Raw genomic sequence first — 25,544 nt, forward strand, 5'->3', positions numbered from 1 at the left:
ACTGAAAAAAATGACTTATAACTGTTGAATCATCCTGGTGGTCATGTGATCAACCCTCTGACAAGCAAAGTCAACAGGGAAACCAGATTCACATAACACCTGGGTTACTAACTTAACTGCACAACTTAACACCTGTGGCAAGAAAGGTCATAAAGATAAAGGTAAAGGTTCCCCTCGCACCTGCATGCTAGTCATTTCTGGCTCTAGGGGGCAGTGCTCATCTCCATTGCAAAGCCGAAGAACCAGTGCTGTCCGAAGACATCTCTGTGGTCATGTGGCTGGCATGACTAAAGGTGCACCGAATGCTGTTACCTTCCCACCAAAGGGGTCCCTATTTTTCTGCATTTTCACATGCTTTCTAACTGCTAGGTTGGCAGAAGCTGGGAGCTCCCTCCGTTCCGCAGCGCTAGGGATTCAAACCGCTGAATTGCTGACCTTTCTGATCGACAAGCTCAGCGTCTTAGCCACTGAGCCACCGTGTCCCTAGAAAGGTCATAACATAGGGCAAAACTCACTTGACCACCAACTTGCTCAATTGTGGTTGAGGACTACCTGTACCGTACTCACCAAGACTCTGCTATGGCTAATAAGGATTGCCATGCCGTAAACATGGACCTCAAGTACTTTGCCGGCTGCTGAGCTCTCGGACCCCTGTCCTTGGTGCTGAACCAGGACTTGGAACTGAGTGAGGTTTGCTATCTTGTAGCAGAGCTCAGCCAACCGATAAACACAAGTTCCAGAGAAGTCAAAGTGCAGTCCATCGAACGTGATATAATGCAGCTGGCCCAGGGTAGTGCAGGTCCCATAGACAGTTGGATGGCACTTTCTTACGCCATTAATCACATGGCACCCCTCTCCTTCCCTGCAAGTGGTTCTGTGGCAGGCCACTTTCCTGTCTCGTGGGTTGCATACGCACTGCAGGTGGCACTGCTGATCGCCCCAGAACTGCTCATTGGGAGCATAGATCTGACCGTGATAGATGCAGCCACATTGCTCTTTGGGAATGCATTTACCACCATCAAGCACGTAGCCCGGCTTGCACTGGCAGGTTTCCATGCAGGGCAGGTGGCATTTCTTTGGCGCATCAGGGTTGTTGCAAGTGGCAGGACAGGCTGTGCCACAGGCCATGTGTTGGCTGTGGTCAGGGCAGATCAAGGCTGTAGTAGAAGGAAGAACAAACAGGGTTAGTGCTCGATGTTCTTGTACAAGATCTCATCTTTGCTGCGTAATAAAAGAGCAATGAACCAGAGAAGATTCCTAGTTTGTGGAGTGCCTCAGAAAATTGATGCTCCACCCTCTGTTAACAGATTAACAGAGATGGAAGGGACTTTGTAGGTCATCAAGAAGGAGACCCATGCCACATTTCTCGCAAATGGCAGTCCAGTCTTTTCTTGAAAGTCTCAAGCGATGAAGCTCCCACAACTTCCAAATGCAAACTGTTCCATGGGTTGATTGATCTCACTGTCAGAAAATTTCTCCTTATTTCCAGGTTGAATCTCTCCTTGTTCAGTTTCCATCCATTATTCTTTGTCTGGCCTTCGGGTGCTTTGGAAAATAGCTGCCCCCCAAATATTGGAAGGCTGCTATCATGTCTCCCCTGGTCCTTCTCTTCACTAGACTAACCATGCCCAGTTCCTGTACCTGTTCTTCATGTGTTTTAGTCTCCAGACCCCTAATCACCCTGGTTTAATATAATATATAATACCCTCTTGTTTAATGTCTAAGTTAAGGTCATCCATCAACATGAGGTCAAATATTATCAGTATGCTGGTGATACTTAGCTGTATATTTAGGCCCTCACTTGACTAAGTAATTATATTGAAGTGTTGATCCAACGTCTGGAGCTGTTAGTGTCTAGGTGGGGAGGAACAGGTTCTAAATCAGGAGCGCCCAACCTTGGCAAACTTAAGCTCTGTGCATTTCAACTCCCAGAATTCCCCAACTAGCCATACTGGCTGGGGAATGCTGGGAATTGAAGTCCCAGGGTCTTAAAGTTGCCAAGGTTGGACATTCCTGCTTTAAACTGAAGCCTGACCACACTGAATTAAGTGCAGGGCTCTTCCACTACTGGAGATTCTCCATATTTGGTTTTGAATGGTGTGGAGCTTCCTCAAATGGAACTGCTATGCAACTTGGGGTCTTCCTGGGCTCCTAGCCCCTGTTCTAAGAGCAAGTGGCAGCTGTGACCACCAAAGCTTTTACACAGAGTTATCTGTTGCCCCAAATCCATCCTTTCTGAACCAAAATTTCTTTTTCTCACTCACTCACCTTGCATGAGTTCTGTCCTCTACATGGGGCTACACTAGAACATTCAGAAATTACATTTGGTGCAGAATACAGTGGCTATTTTGCAGGTAAGGCCATTGTGGAGTACCATACCAGGCCTCTATCTGTTTACGAACACTTGCTAAGCCACCAATGAAATGGCTTTTTGCTGGCCTTCGGGCCCAGATCCCAAGTCACCCATTCTTATATAGATTGCCTGGTTCTCTTTTCATCGTCACTCTTCTCCATCCATCTTAATATAATCAGTCTTCTTCTTTTCTGATTATTTTTCAGGAGCTCATCAACTAATCCCTTCTGAGAACCATTTCCTTTTAAATGTAATGTTGCAGTCAATCTCTATTCCATTTACCTGCAACATCTGTCTAGCTATACATATATGCAACACTGATTTATCACACCCATTGCAATCTGGAATGACAGTCCCCTCCCATGAATGCTTCCTGTCACTGTAAACTAGTGGGAGCCCCATCTCCATAAATCCCAGGTTCTACTCACGGCAGCCGGCGTGTTTCCTCCAGGCAGATATTGCTATTCCTTCTCTCTGACAAGTATCAGCATATGTCTTCAGGGCCCGACACAAAATCTGCTTGTAACCCTCAAAGGCACACAAATCAGTTACGCAGTCATTCAAATATGGCTTGGGATCAATCAAGGAGTGGCAGCGATGGAAAGGACCGCTCCTGTGTTGAACGATCATGCCACACGAACTTTCTGTATTGTATCTGGCTGCTAACTCGGCGGAACACCGCAGGCACCTGTCATGGCAGCCGTGCCTGCAAGCTTCATCTCCATCTTCTACTTTCCAGCTCTTGCCCAATTCCACAGCGTCGGTGGCCAAGCTTCCCCAAGGGGTAGCAAAGTCGTCATTGGGATCTCCATTGTAGTTGCCACAAAGGCCACAAATTTGACTTTGAAAAGCTGCAGTGACCTTCACCACTAGGTAATAGTTCCAGTCGTAGTAAACCTTCAGGCCAAACTGGGTTTCGATCACCAGTTGGTTTCCTCGATGGTATAAGGAGACCATCCCATTGTGTAGACTTACCGGCAGACGAGAGCGCACCTGGTTGATCTAGAAGAGACAGAGGCCAGTGATCATTGTTTGTTTTTGAGATTACATATTTGACAGATGAATGGGGTTGCAACAAAACACCAAAGCAGCTTGTGAACTGTAATTTCATGTTCAGAAGTGTTTAAAAAAAAAAAAAGATAACGGAGCCTTAATAGAAATGTTAAAATGGAAGAGCAGATGGACACTTTGAGAATTAAACCTCAAAATGTTCCTTCTTGTCTAACTTCTTATTCCCGTAGAGAACCAATGCCTATAGGTATCCTGGAAGAACATCTTCAGTAATGTGCTGACCCAATTTTTAATTAATAAGGTAGATTTATTTGTGATCACATTCCTTCCAGTTGTATGAAAGCAGATTACTTACACTGGTAGTAAAGTCTGCTGTGCTATGGATGCAGAACATTTTCCCAATATTTAATACCTTTGGGTTAAAAGGGAGGTCAAGTTACTAATTGATGGGTGAGATCCTGGAGGGCTAGAACTGGTCAAAACCTACCCTGCTGAGCCAGTATGTGAATGTTTTCCCATTTGTGTTAGCTATAATTTAAGAACATTAAGAATAGCTAAAGAGCCATATAATCTAGCATTCATTCTGTGTTACAAGGTGGCCAAATATGTTCAACAAGGGACCTTACATATAGGACAGGAAGACGATATAAGGTGACACAATTGCCTAGACACTAAAACAGAAAACCATACATCCAGCCCACAACTACTTGGTTCTAAGCCAGGCGTCTCCAACCTTGGCAACTTTAAGACCTGTGGACTTCAATGTCCAGAATGGCCGGTGGAGGAATTTCCCAAGGACAACTTTAGATTGGACATCCTTGTTCTAAGCCCTGCACTTTTTAATGGCTTAGAGCAGTGGTGTCAAACTCAAGGCCCGGAGGCCGGATAACTGGCAGAGGGTTACAAGAGGCAGTTGCAGCTGAAAATGGAGCTTGAGAGCCTGGAAGGGCACTTGGGCCACCACAGGTGCCCCCAACAAGAATGACATTGAGTTGGCCACATCCCCTGCCCGTGCCCCCCGCAGCCCTCCTAAGGTCAACCATAGCCCTGATGCAGCCCTCAGTGAAATTGAGTTTGAGCCCCCTGGGTTAGAGTAATGTCCTATTGTCTGTCCTGACATAAAGGAAGGTTTCAAACATTCTATAACTATTAGATTATCAACTTTCAACACTGACCCACCAAAAGAAATGTGTTTTACCTGCTTTCATTTGTCTTTCACGAGCAGAAATTTTTTCATTGTGGGCAGCTGAAGTTAAGCCACCAGCACTGTCTCAATGTTAACTGAGGGAGATGGGCAGTTAAGAAATGTAAAATGTAAATATGTAAAAAATAAATAATGAAATGGTACAAAGAGTGTTCTTACTCTGACAAGGCCATACTCGTGCTTGACCATAGTGATGTTGGAGTTGTAGATGGTGATGGTGACTTGATTGATGAAGGAGAAAGGGAAACTCCTCTGACTCTTGGTAAAGAGGTGGAAGAATGGCAGGTTGGAGCTGGTGCTGCAAAGCTTAGCCACTGTATAAGTGCAAGTTCCTTGGAAATCAAAGCTGCGTCCATCAAATGTGTGATAATGGGGCTGACCAGAGGCCCAACACATCACATGGGGAGATACAGAAGGAAAACATCTAGGTGAACCATCCACCATTCTACAAATGGTCCCTTCCCAGCATTGAATTGTCTGGCATGAATGGGTAGAAGCCACACATTGGGGCCAACCATTTATAACTTGACAAATAGTCCCACTTTGACAATGGGCATTTTCACAGGATGTTGGCATAGGAACGCATTTAGGCCATCCACTGGCCGTGTCACAGATAGTCCCAGCAGGACACTGAAACTGGCTACAGGAAGGTGTGCTAGGCACACATTGTGGGCTTCCACCAACAAGTTGACACACAGTTCCCACGTGACAATGTGTAGAAGCGCACAACGTTGAGGATGCTGGAATACAGGTTGGCCAACCGTTCACCATCTGGCATATCATCCCTTCCTTACAGATGGTTTTCTCACAGGAAGGTGGAATTGGGGCACAAATTGGCAATCCGTTAACAATCTCACAAACGGTACCTTCCCGGCAGTTTGACCTATCACATGAGGACAGGATAGGAAGGCATCTTGGCCAGTTATCAACCATTTTACAAACGCTTCCATCGTGGCAGGTGAATTGATCACATGACAGTGATGTAGGAACACACTGGGGCAAGCCAGAAACCATTTGGCATGTGGTCCCAACGCTGCAACTGGCATTTCCACAAGAAGGGGGAATCGGAACACACTGTGGCCAGCCATTGTTTATTTGACAAACTGTTCCACTCTTACAATGGAATTGTTGACACGAGGGAGATCTAGGAAGGCATTTTGGCTGCCCTTCATTTATCTCGCACACAGTTCCTTCACTGCATCTGAAGTTCTCACAAGAGAGTGCGATAGGGACACATTTGGGCCAACCATGGCTGATTACACAAACAGTTCCAGAGCTGCACTGAAAATGATTACAAGAAGGTGAGATGGGGAGACATTTCGGACGCCCATCATATATCTCACACACAGTCCCTTCACTGCATTTGAAGTTCACGCAAGAGGTTGAGACGGGAACACATCTGGCCCAACTATGGTGGATTTCACAGATGGTTCCTTCCTTGCAGATGACATTAGCACAGGAGGTGGTGATGGGGACACATCTGGGCTGCCCTTGAAGTGTCTCACATACCATTCCTGCACTGCAGTTGAGTTTTTCACAAGGAGAACGGTCAGGAAAGCACTTTGGCCAACCCTCATCGATCTGACAAAGAAACCCTTCTTTACAATGGTAATTGTTGCAGGAAAGGGATATGGAAATACATTTTGGAAGCCCATCGTGTATTTCACATTTGGTCCCTTCCTGGCAGTGGACTTTTTCACAAGAGTTCAACATTCGGCTACATCTGGGCCAGTCATCAACCATTTCACAAACGGTTCCTTCCTTGCATTCAATTTTATCACAGGAAGCAGGAGTAGGCATGCACATGGGCCAATCATCAATAATTTCACAAACGCTGCCATCTTTGCAGCGCAGTTTGTCACAGGTAGGTGGGATGGGAACACACTGAGGCCAGTGATCGATTATTTTGCAGGTGGTCCCTGGCCTGCAGTGGATTTTGTCACAAGATGCGGGGATTGGAACACACCTGGGCCATCCTTCCATGATTTCACAAATGGTCCCTTGTTGGCAATAGATGTGCTCACAAGAGCGAGGGAGTGGAACACACGCAGGCTGGCCATTTACTTTTTTGCAGATGGTCCCTCTTTTACATTGAAGCTGGTCACAAGTAGGTGGGGCTGGGACACATTTAGGCCAGCCATCAATTATGTTACAAACCGAGCCCTGGGCGCACTCTATTTTCTGACATGAGGATGCCAAAGGTATGCATGTGGGCCATCCGTGGACAACTTCACAAATTGTTCCCTCTCTGCACTTATATCTATCACAAGAGAGTGGGATGGGTGTGCAGGTTGGTACACCATTCACCATTTCACACACAGCTTGCTCTCTGCAAACAATGGATGCACAAGTCGTTGGCACAACCGGAATACAAGTCGGCCAGCCATTGACGATGTCACAGACTGTTCCATTCTTGCACACAATGCTCTCACAGGAGTGTGGGCGAGGTCTACACGTGGGCCAATTGTTGACCACTTCACAGATGGTTCCCATCGGGCACTGGATGTTGTTACAGGAGGTGATGGCAGGCACACATCTGGGGACACCATCCAGGATCTCACAGAGCATTCCTTCTTCACAATGGATCTTGTTGCAAGAGGGTAGGATGGGCACACATAAGGGCTGACCATCTGCCAGCTCACATATGGACCCAGGCCTGCAGTGAATTTGGCCACAGGAGCGTGGGATAGGCAAGCACCTGGGCAAGTGATTCATCATCTTGCATTCAGAACCAGCTTCGCAATTTAAATCTTTGCAAGTTGGACTTGGGACGCATTTTGGCCACCCGTCCACCATATCACACATGGTTCCTTGCTTGCATTCAATATGGAGGCAGGAGGGTGGCAATCGGACACACCTGGCTTGGCCGGCAACCATCTCGCACATGGTTCCTCTCTCACACAGGATCTCGCTGCAGGAGGCAGATGCTGGAACGCACTGGGGCTGGCCATGAACGATCTGACATTCGGTCCCTTCTTTGCAGTGGACGCTGCGACAGGAAGGCGTGTGAGGCACACAGTGCGGCCAGCCATTCATGAGTTCACACACCATTCCTGGGTTGCACGGCATGTCTTGGCAAGACTTGGGCCTTGAAATGCACTGAGGCCAACTGTTAATAATAGCACAGATGGTGCCTTCCTTGCACTGAACGGCAGCACAGGATTGTGGCACAGGCATGCATTTGGGGAAGCCATCTGTCAGGCTACAAATTGTCCCTTCTTTACACTGGACCTGATGACAAGAGGATGGGTAAGGGACACATCTGGGCAAGCCATCAACTATCGCGCAGAGCGTCCCTTCTTGGCATTGGACAGAATTGCAGGACTGCGGTTCTGGGAAACACTCCGCCTGGTTGTGAACATCTCGGCAAACATATCCTTTCCCACAATTGACTTCATGGCATGGATCTGGATGAGAGCTTATTGGAGGCAGCAGGGCTAGAAAAGAAACAAATTACAGATGATATATGGGGGAAAAAAAAATAAAGGATAGAAATACTCTGGAAGTTTCAAAGCCTCAAGCAGATGCCATTGGGTTGCTAGAAAAAAGTGCAATTTTCCCCTCCCACATTAATCGTTTATGTTCATGGAGAATGTGATTTTTTTTTTAAAAAAAAGATCAATACACCTTGAGTTGTAAGTTGGACTGCCAGATACAGTATGGCACGGCTGATTAAAATGCTAATGCCCTCCACAGAAATCAGTACGGATGTAATTTGTGTAATGTAAAAAGGGTGGCGGGAAGGAGAGTGAACCCTATTTATATCTAATTCAGACTGAAAAGCAAATTAAAATGATTCTGAATTAAATAATTCTGAATTAACATTTTATTTCATTCCCCTTAGACAGCCCTCCATTATATAGAGCTGGGGAAGAAAAGAATTTGCTCTACCAGGTGGCAGAGCAGGCAAATGTTATAAGGAAAAAAAAAAAGCGATGTTCATCACCAGGACAAAACGTATTTGCATACTGGATAGAGCTGCAGTTTTTGATTTACTGAATTGCTGGAATACATTAAAGAACAAATATTTGGTGCTTTCATGCTATTTACAGGGGCTCGGTAAAAGGAAGCCTCTGGTTGCCGTGTGCCTTAATATTATAAGGCTTTAAAAATCTTCATTTTCTCACCTTCTCCCTCTTACCATGCAGCAGGGTTTCCCAACCTTGGCCAATGGAAGGTGGGTGGACTTAAACTCCCAGAATTCTCAGAAAGGGCTATGCTGGCTGTGGAATTTTGGGAGCTGAAGTCCATCTACGTGGAAAATGGTCAAGGTTGGAAAACCCTGCTCCAGTGGTCTGAAGGCTACCCTCATGCTACTGCTGTTGGTGGGAAGCAGCAACGGTGGGATTCAACCAGTTTGCACCACTTTGGAAGAACCTGTGGTTAACTTTCTGAGCAGTTTGGCGAACGGGTTGTTGGAAGAACTCATTAGGGTAGGGAACCAGTTGTTAAATTATTTGAATCCCACCACTGGAAAGACAGACAGAAGAACTGGTTAGCTGTTACCTAGCTCTTGATGCAACAGAGACTATGACGTAGAAACCTGTGACCTTGCAGGATTTGTGGGTTTATGATGTGTGGCATCTCTCATCCTTGGCTATATCAGCCTAAGATGCTAGTTAAGGGTAGTCTAGGAATCCTGTTAACAAGGTGTGGAAGGCCACAATTTACCAAACATGGAAGGCCTGAAGCAGCATTGCTAAAGTTGGCTGTCAAAATCTCACATTGCGATTTTTGTTTGCTGACTTCATGTGCAAGGTCTGGTTACTCCTGGGTGGTCTCACTATGTGGAAACATCCAGTTACAAAAACATCCTACAGAAACATCTCTGCTTGTCGACAGGTGATCACATGACCCCGAGACACTGTGACTGTCACAAGTACATACAAGTTGCCAAGCGTCTGAATTTCGATCATGTGACCATGGGGGATGCTGCAATGGTTGTAAGGGTGAAAAACAGGTCATAAGTCACTTTTTTCAGGGCCATTGTAACTTTGAATGGTCATTAAATGAATGGTTGTGAGTTGAGGAGTAGCTGTACCCAATACTGAAATATTTGACAGTAAAATTTATTGTCAACAATCAACCAGTGGAACAGAAGTTGCCCTCAGAAGTTGTGGGAGCACCATCACTTGAGACCTTCAAGAAGAGATTGGACTCCCTTCTGTCAGAAATGGTGTAGGGTCTCCCGCTTGGGCAGGGGGTTGGACTGGATGACCTATAAGGTCCTTTCCAACTCTGATTATCTGTTAACTGTTATTTATATTTGTTTTTTTATTTGATTGATTTTATTAAATACATTTCTTAATGCTTAATAAAAATCATGTTGTCTGGGTATTTAATTTGCTTAACAATACAAATTTACATTCTTAATCTCCACCCCTTTTTTCCAACCATTGGTAAAATAAATTCCATGTTTGATAATATTCTACATCCTCTTTCTGTTTAATTTTCAATATTTTTCATACTGGAATATTTGCATGTGGTCCATAATACATTATGGTGTGCTTACCCATGGTCCATTGTTAGCAAGATGTACAAGCCATACATTTTGCCTGCCTTCCATGAATTCCTACAGGTATTCCTTAGGTAATAACAACAATTGGAGCTGGAATTTCTATCATTAAGAGGCATGGTCAAAAATCATGATCTTAGATAACCACACTGCTTGCAAACCACAGTTCTGACACTCTCGGTTGCTGCCATCACACAAATCCTACTGCTGTCATTAAGTGAGCATGTTACATGGTTACCTTTTTGTGACATCCTGCTGACTTAACATGGATTTCCAGCAAAGGATGACTACATGATCATGGGAATGTTGTGACAGCTCGAACTCTAAAGACAGGTTGGAAGTATCATTTGTACACCCCCGTCACAAGTTTGAACGATGGCTGAACAAGTGGTCATTAAATTTGGATAAACTGAAATAAATTCTCCGTGCCCCAAAAGCGCTTTTTTTGTTTTTCAAGGGGCAACTGGACTTTCTGGTTTTTCTTTGAAGACGTTTCGCTTCTCATTCAAGAAGCTTCTTCAGAGCTGAAGAAGCTTCTTGGATAAGAAGCGAAACATCTTCAAAGAAAAGCAAGAAAAGTCCAGTTCCCTCTTGAAAAAACCCCTTTGGGACAACCATGACCTGGAAGACTGAGAATCTCTATAGATGTAAATCATCTATGGTTTTGAGGAACTAGTTCACTTATATACTTATTACTTATAAGCTGTGGTAGCACAGTGGTTAGACTTCTGTTGACTGCCAGCTGCCTGCAATTTGGCAGTTCGATTCTCACCAGCTCCAGGTTGACTCAGCCTTCCACCCTTCCAAGGTCAGTAAAATGAGGACCAAGATAGTTGGGTGCGATAGGCTGACTCTGTAAACCGCTTAGAGAGGGTTGTAAAGCACTGTGAAGCGGTATACAAGTCTAAATGCTGTTACTATTGCTATTGCTCAAAAATATTTAAAATCCTGGAAGACTGTACTTACAGAACATGACAACCAATGTTTCTAGAAGCCACATTCGGGACATCTTGCAATCTGGAAAGTAAAGCAAGAATAAAGTGCATTAGAAATCTCTCAGGGGAAAAAAAACATGGTTGTCTTCCCTTCTGATTGTTTTAAACGAGGAAGAAATGACCAGTTTCTAGCAAACGACGGGGCTAAAAAAATAAAAAATCCAGCTTTCACACAACGTAGTGGGATTTCTTTTGAATAAATGTACTTAAGATTGCTTTCCACTAGCTGTTTCATTTGATAAATGAAATCCCTCCGTGCTTAAGATTATAGACTAAAGTCATATCCGTTGGAAATAAGAACCTGAAAGATATAAACAGAATCCATCTTTGGGTGCTATACAGGTTAGCGCTGGATAAGAAATCTGGTTTATCGGGAAATTTTAGAACAACATACCAATTTCAAACCTGCCAAAATATATGCAGAATATAAATGCACCAGAATGACATTGTTTTTTAAGCATTTCGGGAGGTGAGTTGCAACAGCACACTTTTGGTTCACATTGAACAGAGTGACAGAGTTGGAAAGGGACCTTGGAGGTCATCTAGTCCAACCCCCTGCTCAAGCAGGAAACCATATACCATTCCAGACAAGTGGCTGCCCAATCTCTTCTTAAAAACTTACGGTGATGAAGCACCCATAACTTCTGAGGCAAGTCGTTTTACGGATTACTTGTTCTCACTGTCAAGGAAACTTCTCCCTAGTTCTAGGTTGCTTCTCTCCTTTATTAGTTTCCACCCATGGCTTCTTGTCCTGCCTTCAGGTTCTCTGAAGAATAGCTTGACTCCCACTTCTTTCTGGCAGCCCCTCAAATATTGGAACAGTGCTATCCTGTCACCCCAGCCCTTCTTTCCATTAGACTAGATATACCCAATTCCTTCAACTGCTCTTCATATGCTTTAGCCTCAAGTCAAGTATATTTTGTGTATATTCGTAGATATTGTACTATCTAATTGCAAATGGAGACCTGGGTACTCTATTTTTCTTATCTCCATTTTTAAGTGCTTTGGTTTTATTGTATTGCGAACAGTTGCTGGGATGCACCCATAGTTTCGTTGTACTTGTACAATGACAATAAAACTTCTTCTCTTCTCTCTTCTCTCCCCTAATAATCTTTGTTGTTCTTCTCTGCTTTCTTTCTAGAGTCTCAATATTGTGGGGACCAAAACTGGATGCATTTGCTAGATCTGCACATGCCCATTTTTTTTTTTTTTTGCTAAGTTAATTTATTTCAGCAAAAACAATAGTCTCCTTATTAAGGCACCTGGATTAACTTATGGTATTGTTGCATGACCTTGCAAGGACCCCATCCTAGTCATTGTTAAGCAAAAGGCTGCAAGTTTTCAAAAATTGCAGACCCAAAGATATAAGCTTTTTCTTTTCCTGCGGGGGAAAAAAAACCACAGTTCCTTGTCTCAAATGGCACACTATGAAAATAGAATACAAAAACTCTTATATTTGAAATGTGGGCACAGCAACGCATGTAAATATTTGTTGTGCATTTTTCTGCATAAATAGTAGGTTGATAATTTACAGTTGGTAAGTCGGGGGAAAAAACATCAGCCCAATTGATATTCATTTCCATACAATAAATAGGAATGATTTCGCTCTTTTCATTACAGTGGCATTAATCCTGCCCAAAGATTGTTAGCTAAATTCATGCAAAAATTTTTTAAAAAAGTGGGTGTAAAGAAAACAATCACCCAGTCGTCCCCTACTTTCCTCGACTAAGTGCAGCTTCTGATCTCTCCAATTTTGTGGTAGGAAGGAAGGAACCTTTGAACTTGTAGAACGAGAGTACATTTTATCTAATATCCTTACAAAAAGATCTATTGTAGAGCCCCTCAATGAATATTTGAAAGGCTACTGGGATTCTCTTAAAGGTACGTGAATTTGCATAAATCCTTTACTGTGTTAAAAAAAAACAGTTTTTTTACATTAAAAATGTTTTAAAATGCTCCCAGCATAGCACCTATGTGAGAGAAATAGGTGATGTCTTAAGTAGGATCCTGCAGAGTTTTGACCAACATAGAAGAGAGAAGAAAAGGCTGTGGATTTTACAATCAGTTATGAATTCTTCAGTGCCCCTTCTCAATTGATGCTATTTGAGTGCCTCTTTGCTTTTTTTTATTTTTTACAACTGATTAGTGAAGAACTGTTGCAGTTCATTAAAATATCTACCAATGACTTCCCAATAGGAACGGTTCTTTGAAATAGTGAAGGACGAGTAAAATGATTTTACTTGAATAATTGGTAAATTACAACTCATTGTTAGGTCACCTTTCATTAAAAAAAAATAACATCCTAATGAAAAAGGAACATTGGAACCATAATAGATTATGACAAGGGCAATGATGGCTTGCTTGTCAATTATGGTTGGTTCCATTAGCTCCGCATTTAGTATAGCCAGCCTTGATTCTCCTGGTTGAATCGAATAGTAACTCTCATAACCTTTTGACAAAATTACATATTTTTCCTTGTTCATGTCCTTCTAGCTTTCTCGACTGCCCTTTTCTTCCAGACTTAGTACGCAACAAACTGCAGACTGAGAATGAACAAATAGGAGAAACAAGGATCTGAAATTAAGATTAAGAGGTTTTGAAGATTAGAACCTGGCATGCTTAGAGAAATTTGACCTGGGCATATGCCCAAGTGATTCTAGCCCTGATGCTGGTTCCATATTTCAATCACTTTTACAGGACACTCATCAGTATTTTTTTCAGCTTACAACTCCAAGAAGTTCTCTCAGTTAAATACATTGTAAAGCCTGGAGCAGAAGAGTGCAACTTTTGGACCATGACCTTCCATGGACAGAGATGTTGGTTGGGGGAACCTACTTTCCTGGGTGAAGTTGGCCTCATTCTCCTGCATATAATATGTATTCCCTCCTACCTTGGTTGACTTGATCTTCCGAGTCTTGATCTTGATCTACCTCATTCCTGGCTCCTAGATGAGAACTTGGGACTCAACATCTCAGTTTTCTAGGTTTCGGGACCAGAGCCCAGCCAATGAGATAAGGGACACTCCTAGACTTCAGAAAGGCTGCAGGCTGATTATAATAATTTAAATGGGATAGACGGGAACCAGAATTTATTTCTGATTGGTTGCTTCAGAGCAAAGAAAGAGGGCGCTGATGGTGACATCAATCTAGTAATAGAGATAGATTGCCTCATGGGGGCAGCCCTAAAAGTCAATCCATGTGGGGCTTCATCTCTATAAAAACCCTTGGATTTTCTGGAGTCGGTGTGAGCCAGTGGTTAGGGTGTTGTGTTAGGAACTCTACCTTCAGCCACATTAGCTTAACTGGGCAATTTTAGGCTAGGGATTGTCTCTTGGTTCCGCTTGAGTTAGGAGTGTTGTGGGAGAACATAGGAGGAGGGAAAGCTACACATGCCACCTTGAGCTCCTGAATGAAGGGCACCATATAAGCCACATATATAGTTTTTCTGTATGAAAAACTTCAAGAAGAGGAGGGAGAAGGCGTAACACATGACTTTTCCTGTTCTTGAAACTGCAAATTTGGACTTCTCTGTTTTGAGAAATGTTTACGGAAGGCTGAAAGTGAGGACCGTTGAGACAGGGCTGCAAAACTTGCAGCCCTCCAGATATTACTGAACTACCACCTCCGTCACTTTCTTCTCCTTCTACTTTCACCATCCTCCCTTCACCCGCTCCCCTTCTCCTTCTCCCTTTCCCAGCCAGGGTTGCATTTGCAAGAACAGAAGACCATCACATACATTAAGTAGATTCCTCAAGAGCAATTGCTCAACATATTCAGACGTTTTTCCCTATCCTGGCATGCCTCCTGCTCTCAGAGACAAGAAGCTATTAGCCACCAGCTGGAAAATGGTGGGACCTTCTGTCCACTATATCTGAAAGTTATCAGGTTATGGCTGGAGAAGATCTTTCCCTGAAATCATGCAAAGTTACTCAGTTGTTGTTGTTTTTTAAGAAAAGCACTAAGAGAGGAGTAGGGGTCCCGCATTCTTGATCCTTAGCTTAATTTCATCAAGTCTTTACAAATTAATCATTCAGATTTTTTGTGTTAATGGTGAGGTGTTCCCTCCACAGGAATTTGGAATAAGAAGGAAAGTAAATACCAGCGTTACCCACTTACAGCGTCAGCTTTGGCCACTGCAAACATGCCTTCCTCACTTGATTTCTATTGTGAACTAATATCCCCCAGGGATGAAGAGCTTGGCTGTCTTCGGGCTAGAGGTAATAATTTTGTTCTCCCCACCAGTTGGAGGCTGACTTGATTTATTTGTCTTTCTCTGATCAGATTCATTAGCCCCATTGTGTCATTCTGCTGTGGGTCAAAGGCAGGATCATGTCACCACCCAATTATGCCTTTTCTTCCCTTTAATTGCTGAGTAAATCAAAAGCGTAGACACAGTCAGGGTGGAATCACTGCCCGTAGATTTATGGCTAGAGTGTCTCCCAGCCTGGAGACAGAGAGACCCAACTCTAAGGTTAATCCATGCCTCTGTTGGCAGATCAGCCCTTCCACATCATCCATCTTGGGCACAAGAACAAAGAAAAAAAAAATTACCCTCTGCATGCAAGACATTTTCTTTTCAATTATATCAAATCATATATTTTTTTAAAAAAAACCCACACGTCTCAGGGACCTTTATTGATCTACTTATTTATTATTTAATTAGTTTCTAGGTCACTCCGGTCAGCTTCACAAGTAAAATACCCCAACCCATTAATCTACCTTCCTGCAATTGTGCAGATGATCTTTCAGCAACTCTGGCAGATGACCATCCAATAACTTAAATTCCTCCAACGAAAGACCATCTGCTAATTTCTAGAGTGGTCTGCTCAAAGCTCAGATTTTCCTGATTAAAATCTCTCTCTCTCTCTCTCTCTCTGCAATGACTTCCTTCCCTTTTCCGGTCATCTCTGATTTTCCTGCCCTCTGAAGAAAATAGAACCACCCTTAAATCAGAGTAGCTTGGAAGCACCTGAGGATGGCAGGACCTTCCACTTGGATCCTAAAGAAGCAGGTTAGGAAAAGTGTTATTGAAGCTTCTGAATGTGTTAGAAGAGATAATAGAGGGAATCAATCAGAATGTTCACTTGAGAGGCATAAATGACTAGGCTCAAATGATCCTGTTTTTGGACTCATCATGCAAGATCGAGCTCCCTTGAGAAATCCACAAAACTGGGGAAATGGACGGAAAGAAAGAAAGTTGATGATTAGTAGCAACATGGATGGACTTGATTAGAACAGTGATGGAAGACCTGAAGGCCAGGTTGGGATAGATAGATCATCCTAAAGTTGCCTATGGTTATTAAGAATTAACATCCAGTTGTTGACAGGTAATTGATCATTCAATCCAGTCCATCAATCAATGTCCTTCTGTATTTGTGAACCTCCTTTTTTAATCTGCTATGTGGGACACAAAATGCTTGATGATTTGGACTTTGATCAAGCAGGGATTTTTTGACTATTCTGATAAAGCTTCCGTCCTAGGAGTCCTAGGAAAAGGGTCCACGTTGGTTTCTTCCATATTTCTTTTTCTTTCTTTGAATCAACTCCTCTTTTTATTTTTTTTATTTTTTTTGCTTATGAAAGAATGTGTGAATTCTTTAGAAGAACCTTCTCCAGATGTGTTGCAATTTGCAGAACTCTGCAAGGTGCCAGAAGAGAGGAGAGGTGTATTAAACAAACCACACCAAAGATGTGATTCTTTTTTGTTTGTTCTTTACAGTATGTTATTCCTTGATGAATAAAAACCAATAACAATAATATTTACATAAGCATTACTGTTATCAAAAATAAGAAGGTGGGGTTCATTGACATGGCAATATCTAAAGGGAGTCAAGTTGATAATAACTAGAGAAAATAGTCAACTATCACAATGTACAAATAGAGATTATAGAGGGGAAAAGCCCACATGTCGATTGCAGTCTTTGGTGCAATACCGTGGGGAAAAAAAACAAATATTTAGAAATGTAAAACTTATTGGAATGTGATTATTTAAAAGCACAGCATACATTTTACAGCAATACTTCCATGACTTTTAGGTTAGGACTCAACTTGTTGAAATCCTATGATAGTCATTCAGATAATAATATGAGCCACTGTGGTGAAGTGGTTAGAATATGGTACTGCAGGCTACTTCTGCTAACTGCTGACTGCCTGCTATTTGGCACAATCTCACCAGGTTCAAGCTTGATCCATCCTTCCATCCTTCCGAGGTGGGTAAAATGAGGACCCAGATTGTTGGGGGCAATAGGCTGACTCTGTAAACCACTTAGAGGGGGCTGTAAAAGCACTGTAAAGCGGTATATAAGTCTAGGTACTATTGCTATTGCTCATAACGATGATTATAAAAATACATCTCCTAAGTGAGCAAGTTAGAAGTTGCCTATTTCCTGCTTACTACACTGAGCAAACTCTAGAAGAAGTTTCAGGGATGCTTTCCAATCACAGTAAAGCAGATAATTGGTAAGACTTCAGACTTCACTGGGACAAGATTGTGTGTGTGTATGTGTGTGTGTGTTCTTTTCAAAAGTACTTGGCAAGTACTTATGAGTTACCTATTGCATCAGGAACAAAAGCTTTGTGATCAGGATGGCGGTTCTTTCAGGGTGCAATTACCGTGGGCAGAGGAGCATGAGGAACCTCAACTGGAGTCAGAGGTAGGGTGTGTGCTACCCAGCCAGGCACCTGATCACAATGGGAGCCATGCTTTAATTGCAGTGTGGAGGGGGCCACCTTGACCTGGTCAGGATCAATGTGTTTTTAGACAATCTTTGCAAGGCATGAATGTAGAACAATGGGCGAGCTGGACCTTCTGCTCATTTGAGTTGTCTGTTCAAAGATGAGAGAGTCCCACCAGTTAAAGAAGGAACAGGCAATTGGCCACCAGGTGACTTTTTTCAATGACTCTTTTGCTTGTTCCCATAGGAAGAACATTGCAGCTGTATTGTTATCCCAAAGGTAGAGACAGAAAGCTTTATTTTTTTCTTCGGGGGAAAAAAGATTAGATTTTTGCTGAAGACATCCAAAAGAATTAGAATATAGAGTAGAGTAGAATAGGATAGGATAGGATAGGATAGGATAGGATAGGATAGGATAGGAATAGGAATAGGAATGGAATGGAATGGAATAGAATAGAATAGAATAGAATAGAATAGAATAGAATAGAATAGAATAGAATAGAATAGAATAGAATATTCCTAAAGAAGAACTGATATTACAAAAAGTAAGAGAAAGTGCCGAAATGAATAAGTTAACGTTGAAATTGAAAGAAAAGGATGACTTTGAATACTTCCTAATCTGGAATAAATGGTATGTCTGGTTAGCAAACAGAACAAAAAAATAAGACAAGAAACTTAACTGTAAGAAGCCTTAAGAATATAAAATGTAAATTTGTAAATTATATAAGAATATAGGAATAATGATTATAGTAAAAGTTATTGATATTAGATAAATATAAATACAATGTGTTAAGATATTTAAGATAAGAACTTAAATAGATGTCAAGAATGTTGTTGAAACTATGATGTTTTATGTTGAAAAACTCAATTAAAACATAGTAAAAAAAACTAGAATAGAATTTTTTATTGGCCAAGTATGATTGGACACACAAGGAATTTGTCTCTGGCGCATGTAAATGTACATAAAGAAAAAATAAAATACACCACACTGGTTTTATTTCGTTTCAGACATAAATGAGCAGGGTATTTAAAATGTCAGCAGCAACATCTACAATAACTGAATAGTTTATTTCTGCTGGAAAAGTCCAAGATGGAAAATAAAATTGAGCAGGTAGCCGATGGAACAGAGCTGCTCACATCTTGGTTAACTTAGGATATCTTTTCTATTGCTTGAGCACAACTCATGTACCATTTGGATTTTTTTTATTATTATTATTTAAGAGAAAACTCCAAACAAATAAAACAGAGAATAAAGGAAAAATGAAAGGAAAAAAAGTATCTTGGGAATTAGTTGACGGTCACCTCTTTTCTCTCTCTCTCCCCCCCACCCCAATCTGTAATTGTTAAAATGCTTCCTAAAGAGAAGGCAGGGATTTGCTTCTTCTGATTTTCCCTTGGTTTGTTTTGGGCGGGTGAGGGGGCAGCTTGCTTGCTTACTTTAGAAATATCCATGTAGGTCAAGGATGCTTAAAGCTGGAAGGTCAAGATTAACGTGGCTGTATCCTTCCTCTTTATCCATCTACCAGTCATGTATCGTTGTTCACTGAGTGTCCACTGGATATTCAAAGGGTTCTCTTGCCTTTGAAATAAAAATCCTGCATTTATTGAAGCCCTCTCTATCAAGACTTCCCACAATGTGTGGAGTAAGAAGCAAGAAAAACGTAGTGCAGACTCACTAAATAGGCACATAATTGTTAAAAGAAGAAGAAAGCCTCCAACTCTTTATCTTCAAACCTACAACGTGTGTGATTTGGCTCCTATTTTCTTGTTCCAAAAATGTGGAGTATGGTCCTTGAGCCAACAAAAAAATGACCATCCCTGCTTAGGTGACACTTGATTCGTTCCTCAGCTGACACCTGCAGATCATCCCTGCTATGATTAGAAGGAATGGAACAAAAATATTTGGCCTTCTTTGTGACCTCTGGTTCAGGGGAAAATCTCCAGGAATCCCCAAAAGACACAATTTCTTTCATCCCTGAATGGAAACTACAGAAAGATGCTATAAATTGTGTTCTAAATCCACTGTCCATGTTGCTCAGGTGTAGAAATGATGCTCTCCGATGTTTCAGATATAATTTCCCCATGTTTCTGAGAAGGTGTTCCTCATCTTGTGCAGAGAAAGTTCCTTCATTCAGCAGGACTTCCTTAAAATGGAGGGAGCTGGCACTGCAGTAGCCACAATCAAGTGGTCTTACTCCAAAACCAGGCAGGGATACATTTTTGAAGAGGGGTTCAGAAGCTTTTAGGATGTGAACTGGGTACCTTAAGCATATGCAGTAGATGGCTTAAGGTTTTGATCATAACCTTCCAACACTTAAATGCAACACAAAGTCAACTTTATACGCTCACCTACTTTGGAAGCTCTGGATTCAAGTAGTTTGGGGCTACAGAAGGGATGCTGGAAGTGTGCCTGTGGTCACCAGGCCATGTTTCTTCCATCCTTGCCAGTGGTGGGTTTCCAATTTTTTTTTCCTACCGGTTTGGAGAGTGTGCTTTGGTATTTCCACTACTAGTATGTCAGAATCAGTCTGACAGGCTGAACACTACCTCTGATCCCTGCTCCTGAAAGTGTGCACGCATTTCTAGAATTCAGCTAAGGAGTGGTTCCTGTGGTTTTGTTGATGATGGCTCACCCCATGGACAGTGATTTGGCTGGGGGAAGGGGAGGACGAGAGGGCTAAAGAGCGCTGCAGCAGGATCAGCCCAGCAGAGGGCACTGTTTGTCTACTATCAAGAAAGGCACTTTCTTGAACTGCAGAATGCAATAAGGAGCAATTAGATTTCTTGGTTTATTTTATTTTTTTTAAACACTGCAGTGAAATGTCCTCATTGCAGGAATCATTTGGAGAATATGAATTAACTGCAGCTTCACGACTGAGTAGCAGTTGTGGCTGATAAATATGGAAGAGCTTTTTGGCATGCCTGACGTTTCTGCTTTCTTTTACTTTTCAGTGTTATTACATCTCCCTTCTGCTCCCCACCCCTCCATTCTCCTTCCCTCCCCATCTCAGTATCCCACTATTTTCTTTCCAAGGACTTTTAAGGGTCTTCCTTCTTTCAGTCTTCATAAGCTTAGTAAGAGGAAATTGTGAAAGGAGAATGATTGGCCTAAGATTGTTTAGTACTGCAGGGCTCAGAATTTAATCTTGGATGGGCTACACCTTACACTGAAACAGCTGCAATTAAATATGACCTTGATTTATCTCTTTGCTAAAGGCACAAAAAAAAAACCAGAGCCAGCAAAAGAACTGGCAACTCTGCAGAGAAAGAAGTCCAAAGTGGTTCCTGAGCAATGAAGGTAAGACCTTGAACCAATCTCCTCAATCTTGACAACTTTTAAGATGTTTGGACTTCAGCTCACAGAATTCCCCAGGCAGCACTGGAATTAATGGAATGATTTTTGGCTTGTTGAGAAATGGGCCTGATCTGGGTGATTGGAGATGTATAATTCCAAGCCCCGTGGGAAGCTTGACATACAGGTGAAACTCGAAAAATTAGAATATCATGCAAAAGTTCATTTATTTCAGTAGTGCAACTTAAAAGATGAAACTAATATATGAGATAGACTTGTTACATGCAGAGCAAGACAGTACAAGCCATGATGTGTCATAATTGAGATGATTATGGCTCACAGCTCACGAAAACCCCAAATCCACCATCTCAGAAAATTGGAATATTGTGAAAAGGTTCAATATTCTAGGCTCAAAGTGTCCCACTCTAATCAGCTAATTAAGCCATAACACCTGCAAAGGGTTCCTGAGCCTTTAAATGGTCTCTCAGTCTGGTTCAGTAGGAATCACAATCATGAGAAAGACTGCTGACCTGACAGTTGTGCAGAAAACCATCATTGACACCCTCCATAAGGAGGGAAAGCCTCAAAAGGTAATTGCAAAAGAAGTTGGATGTTCCCAAAGTGCTGTATCAAAGCACCTTAATAGAAAATTATGTGGAAGGGAAAAGCGTGGAAGAAAAAGGTGCACAAGCAGCAGGGATGACCGCAGCTGGAGAGGATTGTCAGGAAAAGGCCATTCAAAAGTGTTGGGGACTTTCACAAGGAGTGGACTGAGGCTGGAGTCAGTGCATCAAGAGCCACCACACACAGACAGATACTGGACATGGGCTTCAAATGTCGTATTCCTCTTGTCAAGCCACTCCTGAACAAAAAACAACGTCAGAAGCGTCTTACCTGGGCTAAAGAAAAACAGAACTGGTCTGTTTGTTGCTCAATGGTCCAAAGTCCTCTTTTCTGATGAGAGCAACTTTTGCATCTCATTTGGCAACCAAGGACGCAGAGTCTGGAGGAAGAATGGAGAGGCACACACTGCAAGATGCTTGAAGTTCAGTGTGAAGTTTCCACAGTCTATGTTGATTTGGGGAGCTATGTCATCTGCTGGTGCTGGTCCACTGTGCTTCATTAAGTTCAGGGTCAATGCAGCCGTCTACCAGGAGATTTTGGAGCACTTCATGCTTCCAGATGAGCTTTATAGGGATGCTGACTTCATTTTCCAGCAGGACTTGGCACCTGCCCACACTGCCAAAAGCACCAAAACCTGGTTCAATGACTGTGGGATTACTGTGCTTGATTGGCCAGCAAACTTGCCTGACCTGAACCCCATAGAGAATCTATTTATTTATTTGATTTGTCAATTGCTTACAAGATAATAGGTATAAGTTATACATAGTTATGAATACATGAAATTGGTACATATAAGAAAAATAAAAGAAACAATAGGACAGGGACGGTAGGCACGTTGATGCGCTTATGCACACCTCCTACAGACCTCTTAGGAAAGGGGTGAGGTCAATAGTAGACAGTCTAAGGTTAAAGTTTTTGGGGTTTGGGGAAGAAACTACAGAGTCAGGTAGAGTCTTCCAGACATTGACCACTCTGTTGCTGAAGTCGTATTTCCTGCAATCAAGTTTGGTGCAGTTAACCTTGAGTTTGTATCTATTGTGTGCTCTTGTGTTGTTATGGTTGAAGCTGAAGTATTCATTGACAGGTAAGTCATTGCAATGTATGATTTTATATACCATACTTAGATCAGACCGAAGACGGCATAATGCAAGGTTTTCTAGGTCTAGAATTTCAAGTCTGGTGGCATAAGGTATTCTGCAACGAGTAGAGGAGTGGAGAACTCTTCTTGTGAAATATTTCTGGACTTTCTCAACTGTGCTAATATCAGATACGTAATGTGGGTTCCAGACTGATGAGCTGTATTCGAGTATTGGTCTAGCAAATGTTTTGTATGCTCTAGTTATTAGTGTAATATTACCAGAGAAAAAGCTACATAAGATTAGGTTAACAACTGTTAATGCCTTTTTGGCTCTGTAGTTACAGTGGGCTCTAGCACTTAGATCATTAGAGATGAGTATTCCAAGGTCCTTTACAGAGCTTGGATTATCAATAAGGTCTTGACTATTCAGCCTGTATTTTATTTTCTGATTTTTTTTGCCAATATGTAAGACAGAGCATTTGTTTGTTGAGATTTGAAGTTGCCATTTGTTTGACCATTTTGATACATAGTCAAGGTCGTTTTGAAGGGTACCAGTATTGTCTGTGATATTGAACAGCTTTACATCATCAGCGAAGAGAACGCAGTTGCTCTTAATATGATCAAAGAGGTCATTTATGCAGAGTATGAAAAGAGTTGGTCCTAGAATACTGCCTTGGGGGACACCACTATTGACAGGTACAGAATTTGATAGGACACTCCCAATTTTCTCTTGGCATTGCCAAGAGAAAGATGAGAGACATGAGACCGAACAATGCAGAAGAGCTGAAGGCCGCTATTGAAGCATCCTGGTCTTCCATAACACCTCAGCAGTGCCACAAGCTGATAGCTTTCATGCCACGCCGCATTGAGGCAGTAATTGCTGCAAAAGGGCCCCAAACCAAGTACTGAGTACATATGCATGCTTATACTTTTCAGAGGTCCGATATTGTTCTATGTACAATCCTTGTTTTATTGATTGCATGTAATATTCTAATTTTCTGAGATTGTGGATTTGGGGTTTCATGAGCTGTAAGCCATAATCATCTCAATTATGACACATCCTGGCTTGAACTATCTTGCTTTGCATGTAATGAGTCTATCTCATATATTAGTTTCACCTTTTAAGTTGCATTACTGAAATAAATAAACTTTTGCACGATATTCTAATTTTTCCAGTTTCACCTTTATGTGTGTAAGCAGGCAACCTTGTTATTTGTCTAACACTTTCTGCTAACACAGGATAAACTTCTGTTTTAATCTAATCCAAACAGTGTACCTTTCCCAGTAATGGTTTCGGCAGGTGGCCAAAGTGCAAAAGAACGGAAACTAAGACTCTTAATTATAAATAAGCAGTTAAAATATTGACCCTTTGGGACTGGTTTCTTTGTTAGTCTACATTCATTTAAGTACATGAAATATATATATATATTTTCATCAGAGAGGGTGGAGAGCCAAATCAGTAAACCCGTGTTTTCTTGAACAACATGGGACAACTCTCACACAGCTGTGCATTGTCCTTGGGCTTTAATAGCTGGAAGGAAAAATCATTCCAGAGTAGAGCTTTTCTATATAGTCCAGGGAAAGTACAACTTTTGGAGGATTTCAGGAAGCCAATGCAAATCAGATGAGCTTCCTGTCTCATTTTCTTGTTCTTGGGCTTGAAAAGAGCAAGTAGGAAGGGAGAAAAAAGGTACAAAATTGCAAGTTAGGGCCGTGTCAAATCCAAGCCTAAGACAACACAGCAAAATCCCATTGAGTCCAAATCCTTTATTTGCTCACACCTACTGGACAGAATCTAAGCTAAAGCTATAACCTTCTAATCCAGTGTTTCTCAACCTTGGTCACTTAAACTGGGGGGGTTTCAACTCCCAGAATTCCATAGCCAGCATTGTTGGCTGAGGAATTCTGAAAGTTGAAGTCTAGACACCTTGAATTGACCAAGGTTAAAGAACATTATTTTAATCTACTAGGTGTATCCTGAGAGATTCTGGGGGTATGGCTACTTTGAACCTCTTCCTCCCTCCCTGAGCTCTCTTGGGACCCCTCTTTGATAGAGTTTACTGCATCTTTTCTGGGAAAGCTCTTGTGCTGTCCGCTGCTTCTCTTGGCGTACATTCCAAAACAGGCAGGAAGGTCTGGAGATCAGCACTGCAACTGTGTGGGTCTTGCTTTGCTCTTTTGCAAAGATCTCACAGGTGGTTAGTGATTCTGCTCCAACGTTCCTCCCAGTTCAACCAAGTGCCAAGCATAGCTGTTGGCTTGGAAGCGTTGGAAGAAATGTCCACCTGGGTTCAGTTCCAAGTGGAAAGGAAGACACTGGAAACATGGAGGCTGCTTGGAAGGATGATTTAATGGTGAAGCAGAACCACCAAGCATGCGTGGTTCTGGGTAGATGAACACATGGAGTGGAGAGAGAGAGATATTTATACCCTCTCTTGGGCTTTCCAAGAAATGTATCCTATTGTTTGTCAGTCTCCCAGGGGGCTACGCAGGGGTCCAGCTAACCTTGTAGGCTGTCTATGTCCCGGGCTTGGTTGAATCTTGCTGGATGATGATGTAATGAAGAGGGTTGTGTTCTGAAAAGGTGTTGGGCAATTCCTATTGTGGCTTAATGGTTTTGTCTTGGTTTGGATCTTGAATGAGGGCTAATCCTATCACCCCGGAGCTGAAGGCCTTTTGTCTTGTAATAGGACGTCCCAGTCTTTCTGGGGCTATTAACAAAGGTGGGAGCTGCTTTCCAAGAGCAAGTTTCTCCTCATCCATGGAGGTATAATATTTTGCCTTTTTAATATTTTGCCT

The 25,544-nt window shown here is 42.2% G+C and overlaps 1 protein-coding gene across 1 annotated transcript in view; it reads right to left on the minus strand.

Moving 5' to 3' along the window:
• LOC113437669 (IgGFc-binding protein-like) overlaps nt 1-10,084 on the minus strand; it is a 28,787-nt gene extending 18,703 nt beyond the window's left edge. The window contains exons 1-4 of the mRNA XM_087939424.1: nt 10,081-10,084; nt 4,728-8,005; nt 2,782-3,355; nt 568-1,157 (exon numbers count right to left, since the gene is read on the minus strand). Of these exons, the coding sequence (XP_087795550.1) occupies nt 568-1,157; nt 2,782-3,355; nt 4,728-8,005; nt 10,081-10,084 (4,446 nt within the window). The remainder of the gene's footprint in view (nt 1-567; nt 1,158-2,781; nt 3,356-4,727; nt 8,006-10,080) is intronic.
• Between the last annotated feature and the right edge of the window lie 15,460 nt (nt 10,085-25,544).

Source organism: Pseudonaja textilis, chromosome 10 (genome assembly GCF_049901715.1).
Source record: "Pseudonaja textilis isolate UNSWEBS1 chromosome 10, rPseTex1.2, whole genome shotgun sequence".
In the NCBI taxonomy this organism is placed as follows: Eukaryota; Metazoa; Chordata; class Lepidosauria; order Squamata; family Elapidae; genus Pseudonaja; species Pseudonaja textilis.